We start from the raw sequence: 19,468 nt of genomic DNA on the forward strand, positions 1-19,468 counted from the left end.
GGTTGAGGAAGTATTAAGAATGAAAAAGAGGAATATTTTTCAAGACATTATAGTACTTTTCATTATGTTATTGATTATTATATATAATATACGATATCATAAATATTATTATAATTTACTATATCATAAATACTAATACATATTATGACAATCAACAGTAGTATCATTAATACAGAAAGAAATCAAGAATGAATAGCCAAATTTGTATAATATAACTAATATATATCATCATTATATGCTTTTCAGTGATTACCTAACACCATTTTAACTTGCTACTTTTACTGCTACCACTATTGCCAACACCAATATTAAAATGTTTCATTAGCAGACACATGCAGTGTCACGCAGAGATATCTGTAAATCCGTGTCCACAAACACACAGATAATTCTGCACATCTTCTGCACAGTGATGAGTCACTGGCCCTATTATATTATTTACTGCCTCTGGCTGGGTAGTGCAAAAAGGTAACCTGTCAGCGCAGAACCACAATAGACTAATTTGGAATCAAACAACTCGTGTTAAATGTGGGTAACGCCAATGTAAAGAACGCACAGCGTATTCCTATAAGGATAAGGCGGGGGTTAGGGGCAACTTGCCCGAGGATGCCTGCAAATAGACTGAGGGCAACAGGGTTGTGACATCAGGAACAAGGTGAGGTACTGTTGTACCTGGATCATGGACTCAGTCAGCTGTTCTTCATCCACTTCCACAATCATCCGGCGGATCTCCTCGTAAGGCATACGAAACGAGCCCAGAAAGATCGCTGTACAGGGAGAGAGAGAGATCAGTTAGAAATTAAAGCTCACATTTATTTGCAGCCATCATGAGATATGCATAAAGAGACATTTGAAAAATGTGTGCACACACATACACACACAGAATAAAGAGATGAAGCCAGACAAAGAAAGAAAGAGAGAGAGAGAGAAAGAAAGAAAGAAAGAAAGAAAGAAAGAAAGAAAGAAAGAGAGAAAGAGTAGAGGAACCCTTTCACACTGGGAGAGAACAATTACAAGATCACATTTTGGCAGATCACTAATAAAAGTGCACCCGGATGTGTGTGTATAAGAATAAGTAAAATATAATACTGAAAAGAAATTAATATCAGATTATTTGTTGCATGCAAGTGGTGATACATTACATTTTCCCACATACACATCCATTGGGAATAAGGTAAAAACTCTGTCGAAGTCAAATATAAATGCAAATGCTGTGGGCAGAACAATGTTTCAATGCAATGTGATCGTCCTATTAGCAGGGCCATTACAGCAGTAGGCCTGAGAGCTCCGACCCATGGATCGGCCGGAGATAGGAGGGGGATTGGCTGTTAGTTGGCTGGGTGAGAGGGCTTTGGGGTGTGGGAGCTGTGGCAGCTTTAGAGCCATCAGCAGTAATCCATTTACTGATGGGGACGCTTCCACTCATTACATGGTAGTTACTGTATCTCTAAAGTCATGACATCAGGCTGGCTGGAACAATGACATCACACACAGACATTCCCTCTATCACGCTCTGTCGCTCATGTTTGGTGTGTGTACGTGTGCGTGTGTGTGTGTGAGAGAATCAGTAATCAGAGACCGAAAGACAATGAAGCAGAGAGGTATGTGTACAGATTATGTCATATCGGGCAGTGAAATATATAAAACAGGGCAGATATAGTGAAAAGAGAGGAAGGGTTGAAAGTAGGATGAGGATATAAATGAGGACAACATAGAGGAAAGAGAGGATAGAGAGGGTGGTAAATAGACAGAAACATCCCTAGTCTAAAGGGAGAAGAGAGAGAGCAGAGAAGAGCAAACACTTACAGAGATTTTGAGCGATCTTGGGCTCAAGAACTTTGAGCTCCTTGATTCTCTTCTTCAGCGGTTTACGGTCCTCCAGGTCCTCCTCTTCTCTCCGGGCTGTGGGCAGGGAGAAGAGCAAGGTTATACTCACACAATTCGATCCACATCTCACCAATCTAAATGTATTCTGCACATTTACAGGCAGAGCAGGGGGATGTTGGTTTCAAAACCACAGGGTCCTGTCTTTTACTATGGCTCCCTTTATTTTTCTTGTATACCTTTGGATTTTTTAAAGTGATTTCTGAGCTGGTAGGGGTTAGGGCATCCCGCTCAGGGACGCCTTCAGCTAGTCAGCATGCATTGGAGTTCAAACTCAGAACCTTTCATCTGGGAGTCAATCACCGTACCCATGCCTTTCTGTTAACATTACGACGGTGGTTATTATGGTTAATTACATTATAATTGTTTTACTTATATTATTACTTCAACTGTGTGTGTGTTTGTAACTATTATTATCATAACATGGCCGCTACAGTGATAAACTAGACTGATGGAAGATATTCTGTATGGTTGGATATTGACAGGGAGACTCCAGCATTGCTAGATGTGAGTGTGAACACAGACAGGTCATTAAGACATCATTAACACATGATTTATCATTATCACACAAACACCCTTACAAACGGTGAAGGATATCCGGGCTGCAATGAACATGTGTGAAAATGTATGTGTTAGGTTGGTTAATGGTTGCCGAATTAGAGCGAGAGCGAGAGCGTTCGTGCTGGCGTGTTTGTGTGCCTGTGACCTGTGTGTGTGGGTGTTTATATGTGGTGTGCATGTTTTGAGTGCAAGTGTATGCAGTGTGTGCTTGTCTTTGTGTGTTTGTATTAGGTTTGCAATAACCACCCCGTCCATCAGAGCGCATTTAGTTTAATAATTAATAATTAATAATGAACACTCAAACGTTCAAACAAGTCCAAAAGACACCAAAAACCTCTACCTACTAATAACAATGTGTTGGTTATTTAGTCACTGGTAGCGGTGTTTTTCCGTGTATGGCGATCTCTCCCCCACATTAGCGGATGTTTAATTTATCATCGGGTTAATAGCACTAGTCCTGCCTAGAAATGTATTCAAAACTTTGCTGAATGTTCAAACCCCCTATTTGCTTTGTGATAATTGATAATCTCATATTTTCGAAACAGTGTTCAGAAACTTTTAGGCTGCATTGAAGCTCTGCCATAATAACCAAGTCGAACTCCACTGAGGACTGGATCCGAAAGCCACCAACGTGACATTGTTGTTTTGCTTTTTTGTGTTATTAAAATAACACATTTGTATTACCAATTGAGCCAATTTAGAAAAAGATAAGTTGATAAGACCTTGATTCTGCAGCGGTGGTCTCCGCCTGCTACATTTACAGGAAATGAAAGTTTGCACTATCCATGGACTTTTTTCTCTTTTTTTTTATTCTTCACAGAATATTCTGATATTCGTTTGGAAACCTAACGAATATCCGAAGGTTGAAATGATGTATTCGGGCCAGCCCTAACTTGTATGTGTTTGCGTTTCTGTGCGAGTGTGTGGGAGGTTGCGTACCTGTGTGCATGTGCGTTTGTGTGTTTGCACTTGCTTGTGTCACTGCAGAATGTCACGATATAAGATGAGCATGGAGAAAAAGGAATAGTTGTGAAATCACATCACTGAAACAGACAGTAATATATAATGGCGGCAAACAATTGGCTGAAACTGAAAGATATATATAACTGAGGTACAGGATTGTTTCAAACAGAAAGTAATCTATAAGCGATGCACAGGATTGACTCAAACAGACAGTATTACACAGGGATGCACAGGATTGGCTGAAACATACGCTAATAAACAGGGATGCTCTGGATTAGCTCTAATAGACAGTGATATATAACAGAAGCTCAGGATTGGCTGATACAGATATTAATATACAACAGTCGTAGTAGTATACGTAGTTGGTACACAAGGACAGATTCTTTATGAGGAGGGAGTGCAGGGGGCAAATGACAGCAAAAGTAAGAGAGGGATCAAGGAGATTGAGAAGTAAAACAAAGCCATTTAGGGGAAAGCACAGACACGCATACACACACACACCACTCTGGTGTGTGCAGGATTCTCCAGAGCCTGGTCAAAGAGCCGGTTCACGGTCGGTTTTAATAATTTAAAACAGCAGATTAAGAGAACAAAATGTGGTTCCCAGGAGCACCCGGGTAATCGCCTGGTGCTCTAATTATGTTGTGTGGTGAGGCAAGAGGGGGGAAGAGAAGAGAGAGAAGAGCTGGAGAAGACAGAAAGGGGGAGCGGAGATGAGAGAAGATACAAGTAGAGGAGAGAGAATAAGGGGAGAGGAGGAGAGGAGAGAGGTGAGAAGATAGGATAGAGAGGAGAGGAAGAAAGGAGGGGAGGGGTGATAGAAGCAAGAGGAATGGGAGGAGAGGAAGAGGGAAGAAGAGAGATAGAGCAGTTGAGAGCAAAGGAGAGGAGCAGAGAAGGGTAGCGGATGCAAGAGGGAAAAGGAGGAGTCCAGAGAAAATCGCAGAAGAGAGGAAGGAGAAAGATGTGAGGAAAATAAGAGCAGTAGGGATAGAAGAGTCGAGGACATAAGAGGAAAACACGAGGAGAAGATAGATGAGAGGAAATGGAGGAGAGGGAAAAAGAGCAAAGGAGGGGGAGGAGAGTTGATGTGGGGTGAAGGCAGTGGACTTGGTCTAACTCCAAACATCCACACTAGTCTAATTAAAAAGAGAAAAGGTGTTTTTCTGGGACACTGGCATAGAGGATCGCAGGCACACACACAGACGTAAAACTCTCACACAAAATTAAAATACACAAACAACACACACACTGTTGCTCTCTCTCCCTCACACAAGTGTGCACAAAGGGAATTTTTACCACACATTAACACACACACACACAGACACATAAACTTACTGCGCGGCTGGGCTGGTACAGCCTCATCAGAGTCTTGAGACGAAGCGAGAGGAAGGACACAACATGAGCATGAAGATGAATGCAGAAAGAATTAAGGAACCACATGAGGGGGAAAAACTCAGAAAAGGAAAGTATTGTATGTGGGAAGACAGTAGCATGTAGATGGCTGTACAGCATGCAACCAAGCATGTGAATCTATGCTTTCATAGATGTTGTAAATCCAGGGTTACGTAGAGTCTCATATAAACTGCTCTATTATACACAAACTCTTCGAAAAACACACAGCAGTTGACCTGCAAGGACAGTTTAAAACATGCCAGTGGGGAAACTTTATCTTGGACCAGGACACAACCTTCATGAATAACTCTCACCTAACATATGAAGATTACACAAACACTCCCACTTTAGGTGATATCAGCAGGCTAAATGAGCTAATTAGATACCCCCTACATCTTATTAAAACATCCAAAACACACACACACACACACACACACAAGCCCTCTCTGTGCCCCAAAACATTTCCTGTCTGCTCATTATACATCAGCCTATTAAAACGACCTGCAGGAGGTCAGAGGTCGCTAGTTAATCAATCAGAGAGAGAGGGCCTGGTGGTCCTTATCTCCCGCCTCATCATCCAGCTAGTTTGGGAGATAAGAGAGAGAATTCTCCTACTCCTTCTCCCCAACACTCCCCAAGTACCGAACCCAGCTCTCTCAACAGGCTCCAGAATTAACTTTTCTGTGTTTTCTTTTTACAAAGGTGGGAAAATCGACCAGCCAAGCAATTGTTTAAGTACGTTACCCTGAATTTTTGTACCTGCCAAATGGTCCAATCTATCCACCATTGGCAGGTTGCATGTGTTTATTTTGGACCCTGAGCACAGAGTTCCTCGCAGAGAACCCCCCACCTTATCACAACTGGTATCAAGAGATAGAGAACGCCAGATGGTTCTGGAACTAACACCAACACAGAGCACCGCGCAGAGCCCAACGGCTGCCGCCACACAACAAACCTAATTATGTGGAAACAAAAACAAGTAATTGGAGTGCTCTTTGGGCCTCAAAAAAGAGTACACAGTGGCTGACTACTTGACCAGTGTGACAGACCAAGTGCAAAGGAAGTCCAACACCAGGTAGATTCGAGAAAGGACGCAATAGAGAGTCCTGGCTGGTAAGGGAATTCCCTTTGGCAAGGTAAATGTACAATATAGCCCTTTGATTCTTGGTGTGAGCTAGAGTGTAGGAGGACTCATTTTAGATCTCAGGCCGGGGGAGAACGTAAGCTAGCTATAGCGAAGGCTAAAAGGGTGCTATCACTAGGCTAACAGCTGCTAATGCTAAGCCAACAGTCACAGATGAAAGGAAAATAGTTCAATGTCTAGCAAGCGCTTTCAAGTAAAACCCTCCTAATGGAGTCCTGCCATGCCTGTCTAGAATGACAGGGGGATCTCAGAGAGACAGAGAGGGGAGAGGGAGGGAGAAAGTGAGTGATACAGCAATAGAGTCACAGAGAGTTGAGAGGAGTAAAGCGGCAGGAAGAGTAGAAGAGATGCACGGGGAATAGGGCTGGGCGATATGACGATATCATACCGTGGACGATATGAAAGTGTCTACCGGGAGAGATATGGCAATATCGTTTATACCGAGAGAGAAAAAAAAAAAAAAAAGTTTTTTTTATTTTTTATATTGCACTGCACTGACTGAAGCAAGGCAGGTGTGAGACTCACCTGTTAACTTGAAAAAAAATCTCATTTGTATTGAAGAAACAATTCTATTTTTACCACCAGCTATTTGCACAGCACATAACTTTATTTTATAAGTGTATATTAGTATTTAAAATATTTGTGTGATGCTGTGATTTTTATTTTATATTACACTGCACTGACTGACAGCCAGGCAGGTGTGAAGCACACCTTTAAAAAAAAATGTTATTTGTATTGAAAAAACAGTTCAATGTTTACAAGATGTTTGCACTATATGACACTGCAGTTAATGACATTGTTCGCTACTTACTCCTTTGTAAGCATGGAAATTCAAGTTCAAAATAAAAGAAAAAACTGATCAAATGTGAAGTATAGTTATTTTAAATCATTTATTATTTTAATTTACTTCAAAAATACTATATCATGATATATATCCATATCGTGATATAAAATTACTCATATCATGATATAGGATTTTGTCCATATCGCCCAGCCCTAACGGGGAACCCTGCTTCCTTTGGACCTCTGAGTTATCACGACACCCCAAACACTGGTTACATCACTGAGGCAAAACAACATGCTGACAGCCACAAAGACAATACCAACGACTCTAGTAGAGCTAGTGTAATAGCTGTAGTATATACATCCATAATAATCATATATTCTTATAAATGATCACACAAACACACATGCATACAGTCCCTGGAGGCTCCCCGAAGGCTTGTGATGGCTCCAGTAGGCGATCATGCAGGTAAACTTTAATCGTGCATTTTCTCCAGAAGGGAAGTGATCTAAACTGAAATTAAGATGTGGACACACACTTATATGCTTACATGCTGAACAACAGATTTAGAAGCTCACAAAAAAACACACACACACTAAACAACACATACAAAGACTGATGAAAGAATACGTAAAGCGGAGCATGCAAGTACACATTCACAAACGCATCGATGCCTGAAGCGAAAAACATATCTAGGAGACAACTGGTAGTGGTAGTGTGTGTGTGGGGTGAATGTATGCTGTCCGTAAACAGATGTGTGTGCAGACATAGTACTGATCCTACCATGGTCACAACTGAGCAGTGACCAGTCAGCCAGTCAGTCAGCCTATCTTGAGCTCTCTCCATAAGTACAGAAAAGCTAAAAGGGAAGAGGTAAAGAAACACGAGTTGAGAAAAAATGAAGTAGCGAGATAAGAGGAGCAGAGGTAGAGAGGGCGTTTTGGGTTGAGGTAGAGCTAGGTAGAGGGGTGAATTGCGGTAGACAGAGGTAGAGAAAGAGGGGAGTTGGGGTAGAGAGGGGAGATGAGTTAGAGAGAGGGGAGTTGGGTTAGAGAGGTGAGTTGAGATAGAGAGGTGAGTTGAGTTAGAGTTAAAAAGATGAGTTGAGGTAGAGAGGTGAGTTGAGGTAGAGAGGTGAGTTGAGGTAGAGAGGTGAGTTGAGGTAGAGAAGTGAGTTGAGGAAGAGAGAGGTGAGTTGAGGTAGAGAGGTGAGTTGAGGAAGAGAGCGGTGAGTTGAGGTAGAGAGGTGAGATAAGGTAGAGGTGGGTTGAGTTAAAGAGAGATGAGTTGAGTTAGAGAGAGGTGAGTTGAGGTAGAGAGGTGAGTTGAGGTAGAGAGGTGAGTTGAGGTAGAGAGGTGAGTTGAGGTAGAGTGAGATAAAGATAAAGTTAAGTTGAGGCAGAGTGAGGTAGAACATAATGAAGCACAAGTTAATCACAGTGAGCGATACAGGGCCTTACTGCTCTGTGAATCAGACTAGATGACCCACAGACATAATTAGTCTTACACTGCTCTCTGATAACAGCACATTAACACGCTTCTCTTTCCTCTCCCCCATTAGTAAGTCCCCGTCTGCTCACCCCGTCTCTCTCATCCCCCATTACTCTGTCCATCTCTCCGCCCATCCCTCTCCCTATCCTCCCCCCCTCTGGCTCCTCCCCCTTCTCCTCTCCTTCGTCCTCTTTTCCCTTTCTTTTCTCTGCCATCACTCCAACCCTCCCTCCTCACCCCATGACTCCCCAAACCTTATGCCTTCCCTAATGCCACAGTCATACCTCCTCTCTTCTGTCCCATTAGTCTTGAAAACACAGTGCTATGCTGTACTAACGCACACACGCACGCTGGCACACACACTAACACACTGTACTCTGAATACGCAGTTCTACCCTGAACACAACGTAGCACCCTGTAACCGTGTTCAGGAAGCAGATCAGATAGTCGCTACGGCGACACGACAGAGGAAGAGGAAGATGACATCGCTGGAGAGAAATCAATTACTGAGGCCCTAATGTGCCGTGAAATCAGCCACGCTGCTTAGAAGAGGCGCAAATATAACGCTATTCTCTGTGGAGGAGTGCCCTCTAAAGGCCTCTTGGAGAGAACCAGAAAGAGAGAGAGTTGGAAAGAGGGAGAAAGAGGGGAAAGGAGAGAAAAGAAGGGAGGGAGGGGAGAGAGAGAAAGAGGGAGGAGAGATGGAGGGAGAGCTGAACGGGAGAAAAGGAGGGACAGAGAGAGCGAAAGAGACTGAGACCGAGACGGAGACAAATAGAGACAGAGATGGCTGTGTATTTTATTTGACTCTTCGTGTCTTCGTGAGTGCACAGGTGTATACCAGTGTTTGGAATCCGTTTTTTTGTCTCTGTGGGTTGTTAAGGTATAGAGAGGTTTAAGGTGTGTGTGTTTGCGAGAGTCTGCTAGTGATAGTGTATGTGCGTGTTTTGAAGATATTTATTCCACACTCCCCTCGATCCCCACCAGCACCCTCGTATTTCCAAATGGCTCCTTATCCTTGATGATACAGATTCTAAATCTTCCATCTTCTCTCGATTTCTGTCTTCCATTCCTCCCGCCATTATCCCACACACGCTTAGAAAACACGCTTCGAATACCCGCCTCTTCGACAAACCTACACAAAGGACCACGTGTGGATGAGAAATTACCTTTGTGAAATAAAAACGGCAAACCAAATGTGTTTGGAACGAGCTAGGCCATTACTGTGTCATATCATCGCAGGCAAACACAACAGTGTACGTAAATACACCACTGATGGCTGAAAGACCGACACACAACAAATAAATGGGGAACAAAAGGAGCGGGAAGAAGAGGAATGAGATAAACGTGATGAGAAGCCTGAGAAGCAGGACTCATTTAAATAAATGTACAGGGTTGTGTTTAGGGACCGATGAAGGATTATCCTGATTGGTGGACAGAACCGACCAATGACGGTTGGCCCAAGACCAACATAGCTGTGTATATACAAGGAACTACCGAATGATTCGGCACTGCAACACTCGTTGCAGATACTTAAATCCTAATTTATTAAATCGATTATGGATTGGCATTAAGAATATTCTATGAGCAAGGATGTTCGGGGGTTTGTTGACTCCCAGGTGTTTGTGAGTAAATATATATACTTATAAATATATATATATATATATGAATCAAACATTAAAAGCAAAACAACGGACTGAAGCAATCGAGGGAACCACACAAGTCAAGCATTCATAAATATCCTCTGATCACAACTCTTCTGATGAAAAACTTCTGATGATTTAAAGCTGTGGGTCAAGCTGCTAGCCACATCATTTATATAAACTCACAAATAGCATTCAGTTCGACAACTCAATTGCTGCTGCCAGTTTCAAGTCTAGGTTTCAAGAAAACCTTGTTTTGCTTCACATTGAAAAATGTTAAAATGCAAGCAATCGTTTAGTTATGCAACGTTTTGGTTATGCTGCTTAGGAACATCATTATTTTGGAAATCAACCTCGCTCATCTTCCATTACAGCAGTGGAGCCCACACTTTGTTTCACGTGAAGTAGAAGTAAGTAGCAGGGAGCCGCCTCTTCCTATGAGGTTATAGAAAATCTATAGTTTAAACTACCATTAGGATGTGTGAATAATGACAAGTAGAGGAATACTAATACCCACAGACGGGCAGAGTGAAGTCCACATTGAGATGCAGGCTGGTTAGTCCTATAACTGATATCAATGAAACGGGCTAGATGTTTAGGGTTAAGTGTCGCCTGCCTTTATTGAGATCTGGGGCGATTTAAACAGGAATTAGGTTAAATGCAGTACAAGCATTAATTGTCTCAGTGACTGCACATAATGACAGTGTCTTGTCCACAATTCTTCTTGTGCACAATAGTTTGAGTCACGTGGTCGTCTCCTGTAATTGCTAGTTGCCATCCGACAACAAAGTACTGCTCCACGGCGTTCTGCATCAGAAAAAATTGTGCCGTTAAAACTAATACACGCATATATATATATATATATATTATGCTTTTTGTACATGCCTCTCATCTTTTTATACATGAATCTGGCTTTTCAACAGTAATGAAAGGAGGTGAAAACACTCTTTAATAATGCTGTCAGATCTTTCATAATGGAACTAACATTTCTGTAACCAAGGGTTAAGAAAAAAGAAAGATTGAATGGTCTTTTTTTAAATGTCACAGCCCACACAGAGCAATATGAAAGACAGGAGAGAAAAACAGGAGAGAGAGAGCGAATGTGAGGGATAGAGAGACGGAAAGAGACAGAAAAAAGACGGAGGCAGACAGAGGGGGAGAGAAACAGACAGACAGGCTGACAGACAGAGAGACAGACAGAAAAAGAGCGGGGGATAGAGGAAGAAGGAATGAAAACTCGCACACAAAACTTGACATCGCTCACAAAACTCTGTTCAGGTCTGCTGCCATGCGTGATCAGTCAGTCTTTTCATTACAACATTTGACCTTGTAATTGGATATGAAAATGTTATCCTGTATCCTGTATGGATGTACAAACGATTGTGCAAGGGAGTGTGGGTAGGCTCACATGCAGTTGGGGCTTGCGGCACGTTAAAAGGGCGGGACAACATTTAAACTTGTTAACTTTATGCAAATGGTTTGGCCATATGATTGGAAACCCAACTTTCAGGGGGTACAGGCGTTCCGCATACGCAAGGTTTGATACATATTGAATTTCATTGCCTGGTTTGACAACGTTGTAAACTCCCACAAGCAGCAACTAGAGATGTCGCAGGGCAATGCTGAATGTTGCCAATCGTGAGGTTTGTATTAAACCTCATGTTTTCATTCTAAGGGCACATCTTCTCATCGCTATTCCATTAGACTATAAAACTGGGCATCATGTGATTCATCACTTTCATGACGATACAATGCTAGACAAACCCGATCTATGGTTATATTGAATCACGGCGGACATGATGTTTAGAGGCCAACATTATGTTACATAGATGTTACATTATAATTCAGGTGAGCTTTGAGTTCGCCACTCATTTGATTTCCACACTAATCTAAAAAGGAAAAAGGAAGAGGGAAGAGGATTGCTTGCATCCACCCTTTGATCTGGGAAATATCACTTTGATGTGGAGGATGAGAGAGACACAGTTGAGAAGGAGAAACAATACGGAATATGTTGAATGATGATAGAACTGTTGATACTAATAATCATCAGACAAACAGCAGATCAGACTAGTTTAGATTATACATAGTGATATATGTATGATGATAAATCATTCTCAGGTTAGCGATGCATTGCCTAATTGTCTTACGTAAGAAAAACATTGAAAAAATCTAAGGAAGATAGAGTTACATACGTATCTTTTCAACCAGGGGGAGGTCATTTTCAGAAACTCTTTTTGTGTTATGTGTTATACTGTTGTATTTCCCTGTGTGTGTGCGTGTGTGTGTGTGTGTGTGTGTGCGTGTGTGTGTGTGTGCGTGTGTGCGTGCGTGTGTGTCCGTGTGTGTGTGTGTGTGTGTGTGTGTGTGTGACTGTTGTCTGATGTGTGTCTGTTGTCTGGTTTGTGTCTGTTGTCCGGTGTGTATCTCTTGTCTGTGCGTGTCCTGTGTAGAGAGATGGTGTAGTGATGCTGTGATCTTTGGAAGCCTCTTCTAATTGGAGCTTGTTTATTGCCAGAAAGGACGCTGGGAAAGGGCAGCTAATGCTTGTTTACACATTCCTCAAACAGAGAACCTAGCACCACCCCTCTGCTGCTAGACACAGAGAAAACAATCACTCCATATGACAATGTAGGGTAAGTTAATAACAAATTTAGATAAAAATCACTTCACAAAACAATATAGTTAATTCCTTAAACAGATAAAAATCACGAGTAAGTTATTAACATAGATAAAAATCACTCCATTTACAATGTAGTTATTAACTAAAGTGTAGAGAAAACACTCAATCCATAGTATGGAAGACGGCTAGTTACTTACAAAGATAGCAATCTCTCCATATTATGATATAATGTATCCATAGTTACAAGCACAGAGACATTCCAATCACTCCATATTACATAGACTCTTAAGATTAATTACTGAGCTAATACAGAGGCCTTGACAATCTTATTAATTTAGTTTAGAGCAAGAATCAATTTCCAACCATTTTTATCCCTCATACATAATACTAATATTAATTAAATTAATAAACTAATAATAACAAATAATACAATTAATAATACTATTTCTACCACTAATAATATTACAATTAATATAATAGGTCCATAGGCAGAGGAATTCCTCTGGAAGCAAAGAAAAAGTAAGCTAAAACAAGCCGTACATGCGCATGCACGTGTGCGTGCGTGCGTGCGTGCGTGCGTGCGTGCGTGCGTGTGTGCGTGCGTGTGTGTGTGTGTGTGTACTGAAGTGTCATACCTTTTAATAGTCAATAACCCCAGCTCATGTGGATAAGTAGGACAGCGTTGTAATAACATTCAGAAAAAAATGTATGAGAAAGCATCAAGGACTGTCTCTCCTTGGCTTAAATCACCATGTTATGCGAGTTTCATACCTACCACAGGCATTTACGGCTGAAGATTTCCACCTGTAAATCCTGATTACTAAACGTTTCGCATATAAACTGTTAAATCTTTGACAGGTTGGGTAAAGATTTAATAGTTGTCTTTATTTAATTAAAAATATGTCTGCATAAACGCTCCACCTCACCTGAGAAATTGAACCAGCAACCCCCTCTCCCTCATCGCCCACCCCACCACAACTGCTGCTGTCCCTGGGAACGTCCAACATGAACGAGGACAGAGAACACACAAAACCACACACTAATCCATACTGGTGACATTACAATTACAAACAAACAAACAAACAAATGAAGAAATGAAATGCTTCAAGAGAAATACCACTTTAAATAGATCTGTATGGAAATTAGCCAGTCATGCAAACCACTGAAACAGCTGGAGTGTCTTTGTTCCATGCAACAAATACAAGCTATGATGTAATGCCAGGGGACAGTTAAATATTTAAACAACTACAGTGTAACATGAATATATCATTAGTACATTATGTATCCATCTGTTTAGCTTCATTGCTAGACGCCATCTTGACCTTGCATTCTTTGTTTAGGAATCGTCATGAGTATGATTGAAATATAAATACAAATCATGTCGAAGGATTTCCATCTGGGGTCATCATGACAGTCAAGGGACAAACATTGACGTTCCCTGCCTGGCTGCTGTTAAAAGGCATGTCAAACGCTGAATGGTGCTGCTTGACTCCGTTTTCCTGCTCCTGTGAACTCTTCTGCGGTAGTTTTCTGCTGTTTACCATCTTCTAGTCTGGCTCCCTGAACCCCTGAAGTATACGCTTGTTTAGTTCCTGTGTGTTGACACTGATTATTCTAGGAGCTCTTCAGAGTCTCCTTTAGGAAACAGCAACTGCCGAAACTTGCAAGTGCTGTCAGACTCTCGTTGGGCCTCTACTTGCCACGTTTGTTTTTCTCACTGTTAGTTTGTCTTTCCTGGGGAACTAGTCAGATGCTCTGGTGTCTAACCTGCTTCTAGCTATTATAAAATGTCAGGTTTGTTGGGTTGGCAGGACCTGAGCTATGCTGACTACAAGCCTCTTGTGCATACAGCCCCCCCCCCCCCCCCCCCCCCCCCAACACATATGCACCCCAACCCCTTATAGCGCATACACCCCAACCCCCTGCGAAATGCCCTTAATGTAAATGTAACAGCACATCCAGCCCACCCTCATCGCATATACACCGCACCCCCATACCGCACATGCACTCCAACCCCTTATAGGGCATACACCCCACCCCACCTCCGCACATGCACCCAAACCCCCTATCCAAAAAAAGACAACACCAGCATCTTGCACATACACCCCACCAGCATTACCTCTTTGTGCAAAGAGGAGCAAGGCTCACAGCAAACCACCAGACAAACCTCTCATTCAATGAAAAATGCGGACAAATAATTAAAAATGCAACTAATAAGAAGAGGCAGGGACAGAAAATACTTAATGAACACTCATCCCTGCATAAATTCATTAAAATAACACGATAAAAACCTTTAACAGGTTTAAACAATTTTTCTCCATAACTCATATTTGAAGTTCACTTTGAATGAATAGAAGAATGAGCCTTATTAGTATTTGTGTTTGAGACTCAAAAGTGATGGATTCCTTATATCTTCTTCTGTCGATAAATAATGGTTCTTTAAAGGAGACATATCATGGTGTTTTCCCAACAAGTAAACATAGAATATGATTTTTTTCTTTTTGCTCTATATCTATATAATATAAAATAAAATAATAATTATAATAATAATATAATTATAATATATAGGTATTCTTATAACATTATATCTAATATCACGGCCAAAAGCTATGTGCGCCTCGGATGATATCATGAATCATAAAGACTGCGTCTGACGTCTCTGGTACTTCCACAACAAGTAAAGACTCGTAGTGGGGGTTATCTCGGCCATGGTTGAGAAGAATTGGGGGAAGGAACTTTGGCTTTGACTCTCTGAAGCCCATATTGAACCGCGACATGGAGGAGAAAGGGATTGAACACCCGGAGCTAAGCTGTCGGACTCCCGCGGAGCTCCCCCGCCGGAGCTGCTGGACTGCCGCCAGAGCTTCGGCGGCAGACGGCAGCACCGGCGGAGAAAGGAATTGTACTCCCGGAGCTGAGCTGCCGGGCTGCCTTCGAGCCCCCCCCCACCGGAGCTGCCGGACTGCCGCCAAGCCCCCCTCCGCCAGACTCCCTGCCAGGCAGTCACATGGCACACTGACAAATTAGACATCTATTTTTGTATTGAATATACCTGCTTCTGAAATGCGAACATCTCCGCCCAGCGCTCATCGAGAAAATCGTAGCTACGCTCTGATTGGAGGGGGGTGGGGAAATGGGAGGTAATATTCAAATGTGCCCCCTTCCTACGTAGGAGGTGGTGCCGAAACTTACTCGCTCGTTTGCTAACTGTAGGCGAGGTACTTTCAGAAATGCATATCTCTCTCAAAAAATCATGTACAGACTTTTTTCAAAGTTTGTATGCGTGTGGGAGCACCAGAGACCCAAAAAAACACCCCAAATCCCAGATGTTGTTTTCATAATATGTCCCCTTTAAGTATAGAAATGCTAAAATCTCAAATTAGAAATTATTTTAACTAGCATGTAAACAATAACCTTGAAATATCTGTTGTCAATAATGTAATAAAATTGCTGGCAAGCCCATGCTTCTTTCTTTGCCTACAAGAATCCTTTTATTGAGTTTTTTGATTTTGGGACATCTGCTGACTACTTAATAGGGGTGGCTCAATCTTATGCAATTCTACTTTATTGGTATTTTGGTAATAACCAGTAACAACCATTTGTTTTAATGGTCCTATGATAATAACCAGTTAGCAGAGGCAATTTCAGTTTCTTTTTTTTGTTTGTTTTCTATGGGAATAAAGAACTGGTGTAATGTTCACGAAGTGCTATAGCATATGTAAAGGTATAAATCACAACAGGTGAGGCATTGTATTAGTTATTGTATGAAGATTTACAGAGGTACAGGCAAGGGTTTGAGGGTCTGCAATTATGCAATTATAAAGTATGTTATGATTGGCATTTCTCTCTTTAGAAACAGCACATCGAGCAGTTAATTGCGATTTTGTGGGTAATTTATGTTTCTTTGCTTATAAAAATGTGTTGATGCCCTTAGCAAGTCTATCAATAGAGCTCAGTTTGCTTTCATCAAAATGGAAATTCCTTCGGTAACCTTTTGCACCAGAGGTTTTTGTTTTTGTGCAGCACAAGAACGTGTCGAGAGACGAAGAAAACTGCGTAGTCATTTGTCTAGCTCCAGAGAACTGCAAGGACAATGGCTAACATTATATGCAAGTCATCGAGGAATTATTCACCTCTGGTTTCTGATCCCCGTAATGCAAGAAGGCAGACATAATGCTGCCATGCAGATAGAGCAATGCAGATCAAACAGAAAACAAACAGAATAGAATGAGCATGGGAGTGAGACAAATAGATTAGCATGCTTCAAGCACTATGTGTTGACATGAATTTAACTGCAGAAAGAAGACAGAAAGCATGCAGATGGCTCACTTGTAATAACAGCAGCATTATCTGATATATTCCATTATTAGAATCAGTCAACGATGACATTGCAGCCGAACGGCAGTAGGACAATAGCTTTAATCTTATGTCATTAAACTGTCATAATCTACACATATTGGAGTAGGGGAAAATATTAATAAATACACCAACAATGATGATCCAATAACAGTCCAAAAGCACTGAGCACCGGAAGACAGATAGACAGACAAACAGAAGACAGATCATCAGGCTGTGGTCCATAACAAAGACCCATGGAAAATAAGAGTGAAGGGGAGAGGGAGAAAGATAGAGAAGAGAGCGGCAGAGATGGGTTGGAGGTTGAGAAGGAGAGAGATCTGGAGTGGGAACATGAGAGAGCGGGAAAAAAGAGCAGGAGGAGCAAGAGGCAAGGCCGTGGCCCATTTTTATAAACTCCCTGAGATGAAGAAATCATTAGGGAAGGGGATGAGCAATGCAATAGGTATGTTATAAACCAATATAGAGTCGATCAACCCTCTGCTGATGCCTGTTTATCAGATAGCTTCCGGTCCCTGGTCAATCCTACTCTGATAAATCCATGCTCCTACATCCAAAACAATGTTTCCCATCGCCGACCTCCTGTGAGATGCAAACTTAAGACAGGAGTAAGAAGAACAACTACAACACCAACAAGAAAGCCAAGTCCCTCCCCATCTCGTACTGTAATCACACACTGTAAAGCTGCTTTCACACCGCCGCACGGCAACTCGCCGCCTCCATTCATTTCAATGAGGGAAGGGCGGCAGAGGGGAGGCGGTTACAAAAGCGGCTGAAAACCAGGAAGCGGTTGCCGCCCACGTGTACGCGCACAGGGACGACTCGTCACTCGACATACCTGCGAGCGGCAACCGTGCGAACAGCAACCCAGCTCAGTGCGGCAATGGGAGCGGTAATTAAAGGGAGTCGGCAGCGTTGGGAGCGCAGGCAGCAGAGTTCAGGAGCAGGCGGCACGGCATCATTAGCCGCGCTTAATTTACAATCACAATGAGATAATATTGCACACGGATCTGATGATTAACTCCAGTTAACCCACCACCATTCAGACAGCACCTGAAAGCTCTGGGAATAATGACTGCCTCACCACCTACACCAACTCCTACGCTCCACCGTGTCCCTCTTCTCTCCCACCCTTCCTCCTTCCCCCGCTCCTTTTTCATCCTTTCCTCCGTCTCCCTTTCTTTGCCTACTCCTCTTCTTTCACCCTCCAACACCTCTACCACCAGCTAAATTGGCAGCTCCAAACCTGAAACAAGCTATTGATCACACATCCTGCTCCCATCCCTCCACCTGTTCAAAGAGAACATTTACATCTTTAATTACATGTTTAGGCAGGAGGAGGATATGGCCCTGGATGCCTGTGTGAATGTGACTTTGCTTAAAATGTGTGTTTTATAAAGTGTAAAGGAACAAAATGTATAACTGCCTTTTTGATTTGCAAAACGACATTGCCAGACATAGAAATGACTTTGAGGGTACTACTTAGTGAGCTAATTAGTATGGGAAAGATCAAGGCGTCGTGTGGAGCTGAAATCCACCTCAGACTGAAATAGAAGCACCTATATTCAAGTTCCATGGCTTTGAGGTTAACTCCATTGTGCTCGTTCACATAGCTATTCAACAATATTAGAAGCAAATGATCTCTGTGTAACTGTTTTTATTTGCAAGCTGATTGTCCTAATTGATGACATCTCGCTAAATACTTTATGTCCTCCTGTCAAAATGCATTATGGGTTATTTAAGCACAAAACATTTTTGATATAGTGAGAAAATGTACACCAAATGTACACCATGACTTAACGTTTGAACACGATTCAAGATAGACATGATATTCTTACCTACTGCATACTTTATTTCACTCTTGCGATTCAATATGGTATTCTAGTAAACAATCCCGTAGGTTGTATATTTATGAGGAAAGGGGTTGGGGCACCTAAAGGATAAGGCATAAGACTGAGGTGAAGGTAAAGGTTTGGGTGTATGCTGTGCGATTAGCCTGAGGATGGAGCTCTGTAACGTATCAAGGAGACAGCCAACTGGCCTGCCGGCTGGCTTCTGATGACCGCTCGAGTGCTGGGAGAAAGCATCCCTTCAACAGGCAGTGTCTGAGGTGGTAGGAGCGCGCTTTGCCTCTTTTCAACTTCTTCAAAGATGTTAAAGTGCCTGACAGCCTTTCGAGTCCCAGAACATTTTTCAAACGCTCCCCTCAGATCAGTGGCCGGCGGCTGGTGTGAAACACCGGGACTACTCTCTGGCTCCCAACATAACAGGCTGTGGGTGAAGGGGCTCCCCTCAACCGCGTATGCACAGCAGACCCAGCACATCTAGACTTGTATCAGTGTGTACTTCACTTCGTGTATGTATGAGAAGCAGTTGCATTTACAAATATGGGCTGTATACATTCCTTCTCAGATAAACAGAATACAATTAATGAAATTAACCTACCGTTGCTTACATTTGCCCGACCATCCTAAGCACAGGGCTGAAATGTTGGTATTAAGCTTCCCTACTGTGGAAAATCCATATCTAGGTGTGGATCGAGTTTGTATATGGATATTAAAAAGTGAGGTTTCTCCTCGCCCATGGAGCGTCTTCTCTTGAACACTGCTGACTTTTCGTTTTAAGATGAA

At 42.2% G+C, this 19,468-nt stretch overlaps 1 protein-coding gene across 4 annotated transcripts in view; it reads right to left on the bottom strand.

Moving 5' to 3' along the window:
- LOC115558374 (protein diaphanous homolog 3) overlaps window positions 1–19,468 on the bottom strand; it is a 235,635-nt gene that overhangs the window by 112,682 nt on the left and 103,485 nt on the right. For all 4 annotated transcript variants that reach the window (XM_030376446.1, XM_030376444.1, XM_030376445.1 and 1 more), the window contains 2 exons: window positions 1,804–1,899; window positions 670–764 (listed from right to left, as the gene is read on the bottom strand). In XM_030376446.1, the coding sequence (XP_030232306.1) occupies window positions 670–764; window positions 1,804–1,899 (191 nt within the window). The remainder of the gene's footprint in view (window positions 1–669; window positions 765–1,803; window positions 1,900–19,468) is intronic.

Source organism: Gadus morhua, chromosome 14 (assembly GCF_902167405.1).
Source record: "Gadus morhua chromosome 14, gadMor3.0, whole genome shotgun sequence".
Taxonomy (NCBI): Eukaryota; Metazoa; Chordata; class Actinopteri; order Gadiformes; family Gadidae; genus Gadus; species Gadus morhua.